Genomic DNA, 16561 nt, shown 5'->3' on the forward strand with positions numbered 1-16561 from the left:
GGAAAGGTCCAATTGTGATTGGTCTGTAGTTGTTGGGGCCTTGCGAGTCTAGGTTTGTTTTCTTTAATAAAGGTCGTATGTATGCCTTTTTCAGGTCTACAGGAAAAGTTCCTGTAGTTAAAGAGTTGTTGATGATTCTTCTTATAGGTGTGGCAGCAGAAGTAGATAAAAAAAATTCTTGAAGCTGTGTGCTGGGCAAGGGTCAGAAAGGCAACCGGGAGGTCTGCTTGCTTTGACCAAATCCATAAATTCACCTTGTGATATTTGTTAGAAGGACTGTAGAGGCTGGGTTGGTTTATTCTTAGAGGGTATTTTATGAAAGGGGTTGGTGCTTATGTTTTTCTTCTGTTTTAAGTAGGAGTCCAATGTGTCTGCCTTGGCTGTGTAATGAGTTGCCAGTTTGTTTGTGAAATCTTGAGTAGTGGGATGACTTCCTTCCATGCATGTAGATTTTCGAAATTCATTGAGAATTTTATAAAAATCTTTGGTTGCAGATTTAGCATTTTGAAATCTGAGTGGTACCTTTTTTTTAGCTTTTTTGATTGAAATCTGAGTGGTACCTTTTTTTAGCTTTTTTGATTGATTTGTATATTCTGTTAAGTTTGTGTAGCTGCAGTTTGTCTTGACTGTTGTTTGTTATAAGCCAGGTCCCCTGCAACTTTCTTATTTGTTGCTTTATCTTTTTAAGTTCTGTGTTTCCCCAAGGTGTTGGTTTCCTTTTGTCCTGTTCAGTTTTTTTGAGTGGTATTAGAATATCAAAAGCTTCCTGTAACCACTCATAAAGTTTTGGAACAGAATTAATTGTAACTAGATCTGTGTTGGCTGTTAGCTGTGTTTCTAAGTCATCAAAATTGAGTTTGCTCCAAGGTCGAGAAGTGCATGTATGTAAGTAGTTGCGGGGTGTCTTGATTTGTGGTGTTTTATGTTGGAAAGTTATCAAATGGTGGTCTGACCATGTGATTGGCGTGATGCTATGAACGGTAACTAGTTCAGGCTTAGCAAAAATGACATCTAGGATGTGTCCAGCGATGTGTGTGGGATTGTGTACAATCTGATGTAGGTTCATTGTGACTAGGCCAGTGGTGATAGCTTTTGGATGGGGCATATTGGGTTTGTCAACCAATGTGTTTAGGTCCCCAAGGATGCATAGGTTTGAGTATAATGTAATAAGGTTTGAGACTGTATCTAGAAAAGCGTCTGTGAATGAAGAGTTGTTAGGTGGAGGTGGAGATCTGTAAAGGAGGAGAAAGCTACAGGAGGAAGTTGGAGAAGGGTGACATCTGGTGAGGAGAGCTTCACAAACTTGTATGGAAATGTTTGTTTTACTGAGATATATTGCCTGTTTGAATATAATAGCTAGTCCACCTCCTCTCTTGCCTATACAGTTTTGTTTGATGGTTTAATAGCCCGGAAGAAGGGTTTCATGCAATGGGATGTGATAAAGATGGAATGTACTTCAGAAGCCTCCTGTTGAATGAGACTCTAAACATAAACGCCACACTAAGGTAATTATAATTTAATTAAAAGCAAAAAACACTGGCACTGAAGGGAACTAGTTTTTGTGCTGATGTGCTCCTTGTGAGAGAGCAAAATGCAGTCCCTCAAAGTGAAGCTAACCAGTGGCTTAAATGGGCTGACCCACTGCCCCATGCTGTACGCTGTAGAGGGTAGAAGCAAATGTGAATGGCACAACAACTGACTAATGAAGAGAGGTGGCTAAACGCCCTTATTTGTAAGAATATTAAATACACATTTTAGTAAAATCAAAAGGGGATCCCAACAGAGAAAAGCACAGATTTAGGGAGGAGGGACCAACTGGCCCTCAACCTTCTTTGCAAATTGGTACATTTGGGTTTTAGGGCCCTCAGTGGCCGTTACCAGGGAGGCATTTCACCTGCCATGTCCATTCACTCAACTAATGGTAACTTTGATTGAATACATATTTGGATCTCCCTCTCTACTACAGCAAGTCCCCTCATTTAAAATGAGTGAAAGCATGGAGTGCAACCATCTGCCCCAGGGGGTAGAACTGGCCCTCACCATGGCTGTCAATATCTGCACCTTAGGCCTGCCAGGGTCTACTTATCTGGCCGACCTAAGGAGGGTAAAATGGTTGTCAACTACCATTGAATCCATCGAAAAGGAAGCCGAAAACCACTTTAAACTAGCTCACAGCAATAGGAACGCCCCCAAAAGAAATTGGGGAGCTTTTATAGACACCTTTTCCTGTAAACACTCTTCAAAAGTAAAACCTCATGTAGCACCACTGCCAACAGGCATCTCTTTGCAAGGTTGCAGCAAATGCACAGACAGAGAGATCAAGTCCCTGAAGAAGGAACCCAATAAAGTACTACGAGCAGTACAGCAGAACCCTCACAATCTAACTCTTATTGCTCCCCTAAAGTGCAAGAAAAAGGAGCTGAAAGATGTAATCTGGAGCAGAATCCTGCTGGGCCAAGCTCATCTGGAATACCAAGTATCATAACCTGACACGCCCAGAAGCAAACCTGTCTGAGGAAGCCTGGGCATCCTTCCACTCCGCTCACTTCAACAATAATGTATATGTGGCAGACAGTCCAGAACGCCTATCTTTTCTGTTATGGCAGTGAATGCATTACCAGTTGGATGAATTGGGAGTATTTGTGTGTGTGTGTGTGTGTGTGTGTGTGTGTGTGTATATACATATATATGTATATATATATGCACATAAATCCTTAACCGATCATTAAGGCTCCAGCACTCCACGATGTTTTCAAGAATTTATTTCAAACAAAACAGGAACGCGTTTCGGCGTGACCGCCTTCCTCACACACACACACACACACACAAATACTCCCAATTCATCCAACTGGTAATGCATTCACTGCCATAACAGAAAAGATAGGCGTTCTGGACTGTCTGCCACATATGCATTATTGTTGAAGTGAGCGGAGTGCACAACACTATTGAATCTGTCATTAGTACCACATCACAAGCTCCCAAACATACCAGACCTATTGACTCAAAACAAGGGTCAGATCGGGCAGCCCAATCCCAGTATGCTCAACCTGGCAATTTGGCTCCTGAGGTCATAGAATTTGGATACCTACAGCTTCCATTGGAATGTATGGACATTCTAACATAAGCACGTAAGCCTACAACCAGGCAGTGCTACGCAAATAAATGGAAACGTTTTGTATATTACTGCCAACCTAAAAACATTGATGCACTTAAAGCATCAGTACAGGATATTGTTTGTTATTTGCTTCATTTACAGAAAACTAATCTTCCATATTCATCTATCATAATTCATTTAACAGCAATATCAGCCTACCTTAAAAACAAACATCATACCTCTCTGTTCAGAATTCCTGTCAAAAAAGCTTCTATGGAAGGTCTTAAGAGTTATTCCACCTACAGCTCCACCAGCTCCTGCCTGGAATCTTAACATTGTGCTAACAAGACTTATGGGTCCACCATTTGAACTCATGCATTCTTGCGCTTTTCAATTTCTCTCATGGAAGGTTGCTTTCCTGGAAGCAATTACTTCCTTAAGAAGAAGAAGTGAAATTCATGCATTCACTTTAGAAGAACCCTTCTTCCAAGTCCACAAACACAGAATAGTACTTAGGACAAATCCAACCTTTTTACCCAAAGTGGTTTCCCCATTTCACATTAATCAGTCAGTGGAATTGCCAGTCTTATTTCCATAGCCAGATTCAGTTGCTGAAAGAGCTTTCCACACTATTGATCTCCAAAGAGCTCTAATGTAATATGTAGATAGAACGAAAGACTTTAGAAAATCTAAGCAACTGTTTGTCGCTTTCCAACAACCTCATAAAGGTAATCCTATTTCCAAGCAAGGATTAGCTAGATGGATAGTTAAGTGTATTCAAACTTGCTATCTTAAACCTAAAAGGCAACTATTAGTAACTCCTAAAGCACATTCCACTAGAAAGAAATGTGCTTCAATGGTATTCTTAGGAAATATACTAGTGGCAGACATATACAAAGCAGCCACATGGTCCACACCACACACATTTACTAAACACTTCTGTGTACATGTGTTATCTCGACAACAAGCAAATGTTGGTCAAGCATTGCTTAGAACACTATTTCAAACTACTTCAACCCCTATAGGCTAACCACCACTTACTTTGGAGAAGAACTGCTTTTCGGTTCATGCACAACATATGTATCTGCAGCTACACATGCCATTGAACGGAATTGATTGCCATTGATTCAGTAATATGTTCCAAATCGCAGTTTGTGTTTAGTGATTCAATATTTGGAAGAAACGGGTTTCTGGCATCCCTTCCAAATACAGAATCATCTTGGTGCTTGTGAATGTTTTGTGTTCGAATTACTGCACAGTGATGGCTACAATTCCTATTGGTTACAAACTGTGACCTGGCTCATTAAAATTTCATGAGGTAGGTCGATTTGCGACCCACTAGGAACTGCTATTTGAGAGGTATACGTTTTTGTACATTAACAAGTCTGATTTCCATAATTGCGATGCAGTAAGAATCGCAGTTAGGAAATAACAATCATAATTTGTGCACATGTGGCCCGCTGTCTTTTCTCGCGTCAGCAATCAATAGGTTTGGTACATTTTGCTAACTTGGTGGTCTCAGACTTGGCTTCTTTTCCTTGTGGCATCATAAAATACATTTTAAATGTATTTCATTTGGTTATTAAAGCTACATACACTTCATAAATAAAAAAAATACATATCTTGGATCATTGTGCTGCGTGATTAATGTGTTGTTTTTAAAGTTCTTGTATACATAGTGCTCATCGTTTCACACCGAACGTTCATGTGCTGAAACCCAGGTCCGTGCACTATGGTTATTGTCAGTTTTGTGTTACTTGTACATAAAAATACATTTGTGGATACATGTCGCCTATTGTCTATACTCCACCTATATATACAATTCACATTTTCTGTTTGGTCATTATTTTCTGCTTAAATTCATCATTCACTGCACTGATATATATCTAAATTGGGTATCTGCAGGCTACTATGATTTTTAAATTTCTCAGCTTGCATTGTAGTAACCAAAAGCTCGATAAAGAAATAGTCCCCCTCCCTCCCCCCCCACTCTTTTTAAATCGTTGCAGGGACGTGAATTTCCTGGAATACTATAACAGATGCACGATCTTCCATGAGCGCTCTAGAATTATTTGCTAATCGCTTGCAAATTGGGAATTAACACAATTAATCCTACTGGAGCAGATTTCGTTTTTTTCTCCCTTAGCTTTAGTGAATCGGGTTCTAGATGTTTTAGAAATACAATTAAAAAACAGCCACACCTTTTATTATCACGTTTGTGAGAGATTTTAATGAGGCTGACAGTTTTCCAAAGTTATAATGATAAAGCGTTTTAAAGGGTTGCGTTGAAATATATCAATTCATTTCCTGGGTAAAAGTCAGTATATAAATGGAATATGAGACCTTTAGCAGATTAAATAAAACAAAACGTTAATAAATGTCCGGCTGTCAGTTCTTTGTTTTCCCTGTATATTTGTATAACCTATCAGTTTATTGCTCTGTATTTATATTGTTGTACAATCTTCAGTTTCATAGCACTTTGGCATCTCTGAATGGACTGGAGGTTCATCTCAAGGAGACGTCCCCCAAAGAGCACTCATCAGCGAACAAAGCAACCTACTGTTATACCCACTATGACGCTATTCAGCATGTGCTCACTGGTACGTTCAGTTTTTGATTTTCGTATGCTGTGTAGTGTTGTGTAATCCATGTGGCAGGCATCTCAACCCAGAAATATTTCAACATCTAATACATGATAACCTTTTAAACTGTGAAGATCATTTTTCACAGAATTATATTTAAAGCCCCACTTTGGATCTAAAATATTGAAACGATATATGCTGTCCCGGGCTTTAATAGCATAGAGCTCGAATTACTTAAGCTTTGTAAACTTTACAAAGCAGAGAACGGGTGGCAGGAATTTACCTGTCTTGGTCCCTCTTGTAGAACTATCTTCCCTCAGGTAAGGTTGGAAACTATTTTCCTGAGATTGGGTAAATTCTGAAATACTGGCTATTCAAGATGGCATTGTATGTCCTCGGTTGCTAGATCTATTTTTATGCAGCGCCAAGAAACAGTAGGTGGACGTTCACTGTACAAATGATCCTAACAAATGACGGTGAAGACAACACTTTAAGTTCCAGTGCATTGAGTACTGTTGATATTTTATCAGGGTGACAAAATAAAGATTTTTGTGGAAATATGTAAGTAACCTGAGTGCTGGAACATCTCGTCAAGGCAGAATTGGCACATGGGGTTTACGACTTAAGTGTTGCTTTAGTATTGTACTGGTTTTAGTTTTGCATTGTACATGTTAGCTTACAAAAGCATTACAGAGAGCGGGCAAAGATCGCACTTTATGGTAGCATAATGGGCATATCCAGTGCGACCTAAATAATAATTGTATTTTGTACTCCCATTGCCTGCTTATCCATCGGAAAAACTGCTGCTGAGGTCCAGTATGCAAAGTAAATGAGGAAACAAAAGCCTCATCGATGGGTGCAGATTACCTCCACATAATCGTATTGAAGCTGTAAGCAATCTTTTTGTACATTCTAGTGGTCACAACATGGGCAATGCCATAGCATTGTCCCTTATAGGAAAGCTAGGGGGCCCTCTTTCCCTACAACTTTACAGATATCCTTACAACTGCAAAAAGGGCAAGCTTTCTAGGGCTTCCTCGTGGATATAAATGAGGTGGAGAAAACCTAGACATGGCAGGCGCTGTCACTCTTCTTGCTGTTGCTGACATATGATGTTTTGGCAGATGAGTGGACTACACCACAAATGTACTGACGTAATTCAGCTCAGGAGGGTCTCTTGTAATGCAGAGCATAACGTGGACAGAAGGTTCTGTAAAACCTGTTTTCTTCAGATTAAGCTGTCCAGTGATGCATTCTACTCCTCCCACTCTTTATGTATGATGTGTGGTCTGTACACAGGTTGGGTATGGGAGTGAGCCAGCATGTAAAAGTAGGATTTGCCATATTTGTTGATTGTTATCCCCATTATTTACACTTTCCCATTAGCCCCTAACCTACCATCCAAAATATACTCGGAGTCTCTTCTTTAGGTCTGCCGTTTGCCAAGACCTTTTGATTTTACTAAAGTTATATACAATACACTTACCTATACGAGTTGTCAGCCAGCCCTCTGAATCCATTGGTCTGTAGTTGTCTTTCACAATCTTTCTTCCACCCACTGCAGCATACAGCATGAGGCAGCTAGCCCTCTACAGTCATTTGCCGACTTGACTGTGCCTGACTGTGTCCTGCTCCTCCACAAAGAGCACATCCACACACAAAGTAATTTCTTCCCTTTGTGATAGAGGCTACAATGTCGGTGTGTGCTTTTTAAAACAAATATTTTTGCTTAGATTTTTTTTTTTAATACTCCGCCAACAATAAAGTTTTACAATAGTAATGACAAAACAAAATAAGCAATGACAAAGCCAAAGGGCTGGCTGCCGACACCTGAACTATTGGCTTTGCCAATGCCTGTTTTAAATGAAGGGATCTGCTAAAGATTCAAATCTCCGCAGAGGAAAGGATGCTGTGTGCCACTGTGCCTCCCAGCCCACGTGTTTTTTTTTTTCAATATGCTGTCTTTTTCATCCAATCTACTTTGCACTTGGTCAACTTTGTCACACTGCTTAAGGTTAAAGTTATTTATACCCCTTCAGTCACAAGCAGTTTGCGTCAACTTACCAGCACAGGTACTGCATGTCCTGGTTAAGGGTGATAGTGAAAAGGCTTTGCACCTCACTAGAAGTCATTGGTTGCTCCCACGGGAGAAAGTGGAAGACTGCACAGTCTCCAATCTCACAGGTATAGATACAATATGTTCGATGGCATGTGTAGCTGCAGATACACATGCTGTGCATATGGATTCTGACATCTAGTGTTGGGCTCGGAGTGTTACAAGTTGTTTTTCTTCAAAGAAGTCTTTTAGAGTCACGGGATCGAGTGAGTCCTCCTCTTCGGTTCCATTGCGCATGGACATGCACTCCATTGTTAGATTTTTATTTTTTTTCCGCTGTCTGGTTCGGACGTGTTTCCTCTTGCTCCGAGATTTCGATTCGGAAAACTTTGCAAAACGTTCTTTTCGTCGGTATTGTATCGATCGCGTTAATAATCTTCCATCGACACAGCAGTACTGTTGGGAAAGAACTTTGTTCGCCCTTCGTGGCGCGCACGCCCAACTCGGGCCTATTCGGGCCGACCGCATGGAGAGCCTCATGGATCGCACTTCATTCTGATTCTGCCCTCGGTGCCGCGCAAAGTACCCATACACAGACCAGCATCTGGTTTGCAACCTCTGCCTTTCTCCAGACCATCGGGAGGAAAACTGCGAGGCTTGTCGATCCTTCTGATCGAAAAAGACCCGAAATGGCGTCAAAGAGTGGAGAACATTTCGATGTAGAAGAAGAAGAATTACTGCAGACAGCGGTCTCAGTCCGAGATTCGGAGTCAGAACAAGAATCTGAGGAAGACAGACCAGTCACAGCCGGCCAGCATGTGAGTACATCTGCCCCTGCACCTTCACATAAGAAATAACAGAAGGGCTTGGGTACGCCACTGCCGGAAGGCCATGGCTCGGCCTGAAAAAAGACTGTCGGTGACCGACCCTCCAGTTCCGCACCAAAAAAGGCCACCCATCCGAAAACCTCAGAGTCGACAAAAAGCTCAATTTCAGACTCAAGTAAATAGCCATTTGTGGAGTCGAAAATAAGAAAACCTGTTTCGGAGCCGAGACCTTCCTCATCATTTCTGATCCAGAAAAAAACACATTTCGGAGCTGAAAAAATACAGCATATACAGAGGAACACAGACTTTCTAAAAGACTGAAAGAAAGCCAGAATACCGCTGAGGAGGAGCCAGAGGTCGAACCAATACTTCAAATTGAGGATGAGAGGCAGTCCAGGATCCACATCCCTAAAGAAATAGGCAGGATTATCACAGCACCTCCTTTAAAAACAGAGGGAGCTGGCATTTCAGGAGGAATTGGACACTATGCAGCCCCCAGCTAAAGTGGCAAAACAGAAAGAGAAGCCAGCACCTCCTCAGTCTTCTCCTCCTCATTCTCCACACCTACCTACCTACCTACCTCTCCTCCAATAAGCCCTACACCAATGCATTCTCCAACTCATTCCTATGACTCACAACAGGACACTGTTGATCCATGGGATCTTTACGACCCTGATCCCATCCAAAGCAACGATCCAGACAGCTACCCCTCTAAACCCTCGCCACCTGAAGATACTACTGTATATAACCAGATCATAGTTAGGGCTGCAGCCTATCATGGGGTTACAATGCACACAGAACCACTAGAAGAGGATTTTTTATTCAACACATTATCCTCAACTCATTCCAGATACCAATGCCTCCCGATGCTCCCAGGCATGGTAAAACATGCAGATAAAATTTTTAACAAGCCGGTGAAAGCACGCATTATAACACCTAGAACAGAAAAAAAGTACAAACCTGCACCTTCTGACCCTGATTATATCACCCATCAAGTACCACCTGATTCAATTGTGGTTAGTGCTGCCAGGAAGAGAGCAAATAGTCAGTTCTCAGGAGATGCACCCCCTCCTGATAAGGAAAGCAGAACATTTGATGCTGCGGGGAAAAGGGTTGCGTCCCAAGCAGCAAATCAATGGTGAATAGCAAATTCACAAGCACTACTAGCTCATTATAATAGAGCCCATTGATATAATACAGCATCTCCCCAAAGAATACCAAAAAAGGGCTCAACAGGTAGTGGAAGAAGATCAAGCTATTACAAATAACCAAATATGATCTGCCCTAGATGCAGCAGATACCGCTGCAAGGGGTGTCAACACAGCAGTCACTATTCTTAGACATGCATGGCTCAGATCTTCTGGATTCAAGCCAGAAATACAACAGGCTGTGTTAAACATGCCCTTCGATAAATAAACATCTTTTTGAGCCAGAAGTAGACACAGCAATAGAAAAGCTATGAAAAGACTCCGACAAAGCTAAGGCAATGGGTGCACTCTATTCTTCACCATATAGAGGGTCTTTTCATAAAACTCAATTTTGAGGTGGTTTCAGACCACAGCTGTCAGAGGCATCAACCTCCCAAACAAAACCACCCTACCAAACACAGTACCAACGAGGTGGATTTAGAGGCACATATAAAGGACAATACTCTAGAAGTAGAGGAAAATTCCAGACCTCTAAGCAGCCTGCAACACACCCAAAACAGTGACTTCCCTCACTCCCTTCCACTCCACACCTCTCCTGTGGAGGGAAGACTTCAGCAGTTCCACACACATTGGTAAAATATCACCACAGACAACTGGGTGCTATCAATTATCCGCAGTGGTTATTGCCTAGACTTGATAAACACTCCTTCAACTATTCCACCAAGGTTTCACAAACTAACCACAGAACACACAATTCTGTTACAAGAAGAGGTCCAATCTCTACTACTCAAACAAGCAATAGAGTTAGTTCCACAGTCTCAGATAGGAACAGGAGTTTATTCACTATGCTTTCTAATTCCCAAAAAGGATGGCACCCTCAGGCCAATATTAGACCTCAGGCCCCTCAATCTTTACTTCCTGTCAGAACATTTTCACATGGTAACTTTACAGGATGTTATCCCACTGCTACAAAAAATAGATTTTATGACAGCTTTAGACCTCAAAGATGCATATTTCCACATACTCATCCATCCTTCCCACAGAAAATACCTCAGGTTTGTCATTCAAGGAAAACACTACCAGTTCAAAGTGTTACCCTTTGGAATAACAACAGCGCTAAGGGTATTCACAAAGTGCTTGGCAGTAGTGGCAGGTTACCTAAGAAGACAGCATATACCTGTCTTTCCATATCTAGACGATTGGCTAATAAAATCAAGCAGTCGTACACAATGCCAAAATCATACACGTTATGTAATACAAACCTTGCACACACTAGGTTTCTCAATAAACTACCAACAAATCACACCTTCCACCAGCACAACTACAACCGTATTTAGGTGCAATTCTAAATACTCAACAAGATCTAGCGTATCCAAACACACAAAGGATACAAGCTTTCCAAAATCGAATTCCACAAATTCTACCAAATCAACAATACACTGTAAGATTTGTCATGAAAATTCTAGGAATTATGGCATCCTGCATTGCGATTGTTCCACATGCAAGATTAAACATGTGGCCCTTACAACAGTGCCTTGCACAACAGTGGTCACTGGCACACGGTCAACTCCAAGATCTAGTGTTGATAGACCGCCAAACATATATGTCCCTTCAGTGGTGGAATTCTACCAATCTAATCAAGGGGCGGTCATTTCAAGACCCTGTGTCTCAGACCATAATTACAACAGATGCATCAATGATTGGTTGGGGAGCTCACCTAAATAATCACAACATTCACAGACAATGGGATGTCAAACAGAAACAGCTACACATAACCCATTTGGAGTTAATAGCTGTCTTTCTAGCCCTCAAAGCTTTTCAACCTCTTCTCGCACAGAAGAATGTTCTTATCAAAACAGACAACATGACAACCATGTATTATCTCAACAAACAGGGAGGGACACATTCATCCCAACTCTCCCTTGTAGCCCAAAAATTTGAAATGGGCAGTCCACAACCAAATTCATCTATTAGCACAGTACATCCCAGGGATTGACAATCAGTTAGCAGATATCCTCTGCAGAAATCACCAACAAACTCACGAATGGGAGATTCACCCTCAGGTACTTCAAAAGTACTTTCAAAAGAGGGGAACACCAAACATAGACCGGTTTGCAACAACCGAAAACACAAAATGCCAAAACTTTGCATCCAGACACCCATATCCCCTATCCAAGGGCAATGCTCTATGGATCAATTGGTCAGGGATATTTGCATACGCTTTTCCCCCTCTCCCACTCCTTCCGTTTCTAGTCAGCAAGTTACGTCAAACTTCACTCAACATGATACTCATAGCACCAACATGGGCAAGTCAGCCGTGGTACACAACATTACTAGATCTGTCTGTAATACCACACTCCAAACTCCCATCCAGACCAGATCTGTTGACACAAAACAGAGGTTGAATCAGACATCCAAATCACAAAACTCTCAATCTAGCAATTTGGCTCCTGAGGTCATAGAGTTTGGATATTTACAACTCCCATCAGAATGTATGGAAGTTATTAAACAAGCAAGAAAGCCACTACTATACAATGCTATGCAAACAAATGTAAAAGATTCGTATATTACTGTCAATCTAAAAATATAGACCCTCTTACAGCATACAATACAGATAAAATTTAGCATTTTCTTCAATAAAAATACATCTTACTGCAATTTCTGCATATTTGCAAAATATACAACATAGCTCTTTATTTAAAGTTCCTGTCATTAAAGCTTTCATGGAAGGCTTAAAATGCATCATTCCACCCAGAACTCTACCAGTTCCATCTTGGAATCTACATATAGTGCTTACAAGACTTATGGGTCCACCATTTGAGCCAATGCACTTGTGTCAAATTCAATTTCTAACATGGAAAGTTGCATTTCTAGTGGCAATTACTTCTTTAAGAAGAGTAAATGAAATCCAAGCCTTTACTCTTGAGGAACCTTTCTTCCAAGTACACAAACATAAAGTTGTACTAAGAACAAATCCAAAGTTTCTACTAAAAGTTGTATTGCCATTTCATATTGATCAAACAGTGGAACTGCCAGTCTTCTTTCCATAGCCGGATTCTGTGGCAAAAAGAGCTCTACATACATTGAACATCAAAAGAGCTTTAATGTACTATGTAGACAGAACTAAACCATTTAGAAAGAGTAAACAACTCTTTGTAGCTTTCCAACAACCACATACAGGCAATCCTATATCAAAACAAGGTTTAGCAAGATGGATTGTAAGGTGCATCCAAACATGCTATATCAAAGCAAAAAGACAGCTTTTAATTACTCCCAAGGCACATTCTACATGAAAGAAAGGTGCAACAATGGTTTTTTTAAGAAATATACCAATGGCTGAAATATGTAAAGCAGCTACATGGTCAACACCCCATACATTCACTAAATACTACTGTGTAGACGTATTATCACAACAACAAGCCACAGTAGGTCAAGCTGTTCTAAGAACATTATTTCAAACAACTTCAACTCCTACAGGCTAGCCACCGCTATTTTTTGGGAGGACCAACTGCTTTGTAGTCTATGCACAGCATGTGTATCTGCAGCTACACATGCCATCGAACGGAAAATGTAATTTACCCATTGTACATCTGTTCGTGGCATGCTCTGCTGCAGATTCACATGCACAGACCCTCCTCCCCAGAAGCCTGTAGTTGTTTAAGTCAACACATTTGTATATACATTTACATTTGCATGGACATCTCTTACTTTATACCTATATACTCTATCACTCTTTCCTTTACTGTCTGTGGGAAAACAATCTAACAATGGAGTCGATGCCCATGCGCAATGGAAGCGAAGAGGAGTCACCACTCGATCCCGTGACTCTAAAAGACTTCTTCAAAGAAAAACAACTTGTAACACTCCGAGCCCAACACTAGATGTCGGAATCCATATGCACATCATGTGAATCTGCAGCAGAACATGCCACGAACAGATGTACACTGGGTAAGTGACATTTTCCATATAGAAGTACTGATGGTATCTTCATCTCCAGCCCAAGCGCAGTCTTGTGGCACGGCTGTCTGACTGCCTACAGATTTGCTGAAGGAGGGAGCCAATGTTGTGGTGCTGGAACTGCCACATAAATATAAGGAAGAGTTATTCTTTGGCTCCTGGCCATCTGTACAAGGCTATCTCAGCACAGGAATCTGCCTTGATGATAGCTCTCTCTCACGAACAACAGACACTGGATGACGCCTGAGGCCACTAGGTGAGCCATGGCGTACCTCATCTTAATCATTAAGGTGGTACTTTAGCAACATACTGATCTCCTTATCCTTTTAGGCACTTTTGTCATGGCTTTGATGGATAGCTAAGAAGTTGTAGATCAGTTTCTGTGTTCTACTGAACTGAATAACTTCATACTATCTACCAAGACAGTTTGCTAGATCTTTAACGCACACCAGTTGATCGATTGCACAGGGCACCTCAAGAAGGAAAGGATGCTGGCCTTGTAATGCCAACTCAGATTGTGTGGGTGGCTGAGGAGATGACAACACTCCACGCGAATCTGCTTTACTATGTTTGTGAAACTGCTGCATGCTTTCTTCATTAACCTTTCCTGTTTTTCTTCAGCATAATGAATACCTCTATAACTTGGTAGTCTCTTCCTTTCCTACCCATAAACTAATGCATCTTGAAATAAGCTCAGAAGATACACAATAAGGCTAAACCATACGCATTGATGCCTCTTGACAACGAATAAATGGCTCACTTGGATCACTCTTTTTGCATTTGGTAATCTTAAATCTCAGTGAATGGGGGTGATGGCTGATTTCCTGAAAGCAATGGAAATATGCCATATGAATATGAAGGAAGACTCATTTCAAAGCTATAGCAAGACCATCTTACAGCCCAGTTATCTGTCACTGAGGTATAGGAATGCTAACATAGTAATGACTAACTATGGGTTTCCACTGTGGGGTGACATAAATTCAAATGCATCTCTGCTGCCCAAACAGTTTAAATGTATGATCAAAGTCAGCTGGGCGGCAACTGAACAAAAGCTGCTACTGTGGCAGACCTGATTGGCATCACCTCCTGTTTCAAGAATAACTAGAAGGTGCCAAGCAAAGTAAAATCTGGGAGAACTATACAGTGGGCCCCGTTTGTATTTGCCTGTGGTTCTCACTTTGCTTGGTTCTCATGCCTGGGCACTTTCTTACTCTATCTCCCCATCTGCTACCCATCTCCATGCGCCTGTGTAGTCTGTTTATCTGCATTCTTCCAAGTTTGCCTTCTGTATTTGCCTTCTTATTTTCACATTTCTGTGCCAGTGGACTTCCAGCTTCCTCTTAGCTGACTCCACCTTTCTCCATCACCCTGCTTTCCTCTGTGAAGATATAGGACACACTAGACCAGTTGTTCCTCTTTTGGAGTATTTTTTCCCTCCTTTTAAGCTGTTTTTATAATTGTTGTTTTGCCTCACCCAGATTACTCTGTGTCTATGTTTTGTCATGGAAGACCTGTATTTCCACTACTTTTATCCCAGCATAGCTCCACAAGTATTCACCAAACTGTTGGTAAAGTATATATATGTGATGCTTGAAATTGTCCAGTGTTATTTTTGTCTTAATGACTGCCGTGAGGGTACCAGCTGAATATCTAGGCTTATTTAGTGAAGCCTTAGTTCTTCATGCTCACCCTTTCAAGCATGCTCTGAGAATTTTCCTAAATCCTCCCTAGTTCTATCTACAGCTATTGCTCATTTAAGCAATCCTGAAAAAAAGCTTGTTCCCTCTACAGGACAGGGTGATAGCTTCAAGGAGCGTATGGATCTCTTCCTTCAGCACAGTTCAGTGACACATCGTGATTTCAGTGTCTTGCAGTCCTGCAGTGATTTACCAGGCCTACCCTTGAGAGCTGCACTGTGGGTATAGCAAAAAGGATGCTATCAATTTTCTTGTAGTAGATTGCTGCCATTTTAATATGTCTGTTGTGCTGTAGGTTTGAGTAAACTTTGTCTTCCGTATAGAAGAGTATAAAACTAGTCTTTTTCAGTTTGAGTGCGCATGCACTTTGACCTGTTGTAAGTATTGTGGGCTTTTAAACACACCTATGTCACGCCCATCACTTTCACTCGTTCTTGGGCTTGCCTTTCAAAACTCAATTGATGTCATTGGTAAATGCTTTACGTTTGTCCCGCCTTGAGGTATGTTTGCTCATAAATTAGCCTGTGGTGGTCCTAGGACAATAGTGCCACCACCAAAACGGTCAGTATGACACCCCCATTCTGTTTAGGTTTTCTCCCACACTAGGTCAGTCGGGAACCCAAATAATAACCCCTCCCACCATTCAGTGTCAGTTTAAATATTCTCATGGCTGGAACTTTTGTTTTACAGCTGGGAATAGCTTGTGTTTTAAGAGCCTTGTTTGTAATATCATTGTTATAGGTCTGTGTATATGGAATGCATTATGCTCTCTAGGGGCTAAATATATGGCTATACACCGTTCTTTTTTGCCATTTTCTTTTTGTGTGGTTATGCCCTCTAAGAGCTACCTATAACGTTCTATGACCATGTTTCTTACAAATGCTATTTTCATTGTGGAGTCTTCAAAGGGGCTGTTCTAAGCGTTACAGTCATATCAACATATTAAAATATTTGTGTCATGGAAACTTGTCCCATAATGTTTTGAAGGGCATTACTTTTAAAAAACATGTTTACTCATAACTCAGCCTGTGGTGGTCCTAGGACAATGGGACCACCGTCAAAACATTGACCACTGTATAGTTCTTTCTGTCTACATCATTTCTCGGTCCCCACACTGTTATTGGGGACTCCAAAATAATAACATCTACCACCATTCATTATCTTTTTAAGCTTTGTCATGGCTGGAACATTTGTTTTACA

At 41.1% G+C, this 16561-nt stretch overlaps 1 protein-coding gene across 1 annotated transcript in view; it reads left to right on the forward strand.

Moving 5' to 3' along the window:
• HPS4 (HPS4 biogenesis of lysosomal organelles complex 3 subunit 2) overlaps positions 1-16561 on the forward strand; it is a 231277-nt gene that overhangs the window by 202423 nt on the left and 12293 nt on the right. Inside the window, exon 12 of the mRNA XM_069214693.1 lies at positions 5562-5694. Within this exon, the coding sequence (XP_069070794.1) occupies positions 5562-5694 (133 nt within the window). The remainder of the gene's footprint in view (positions 1-5561; positions 5695-16561) is intronic.

This window comes from Pleurodeles waltl, chromosome 11 (assembly GCF_031143425.1).
Source record: "Pleurodeles waltl isolate 20211129_DDA chromosome 11, aPleWal1.hap1.20221129, whole genome shotgun sequence".
Classification (NCBI taxonomy): domain Eukaryota; kingdom Metazoa; phylum Chordata; class Amphibia; order Caudata; family Salamandridae; genus Pleurodeles; species Pleurodeles waltl.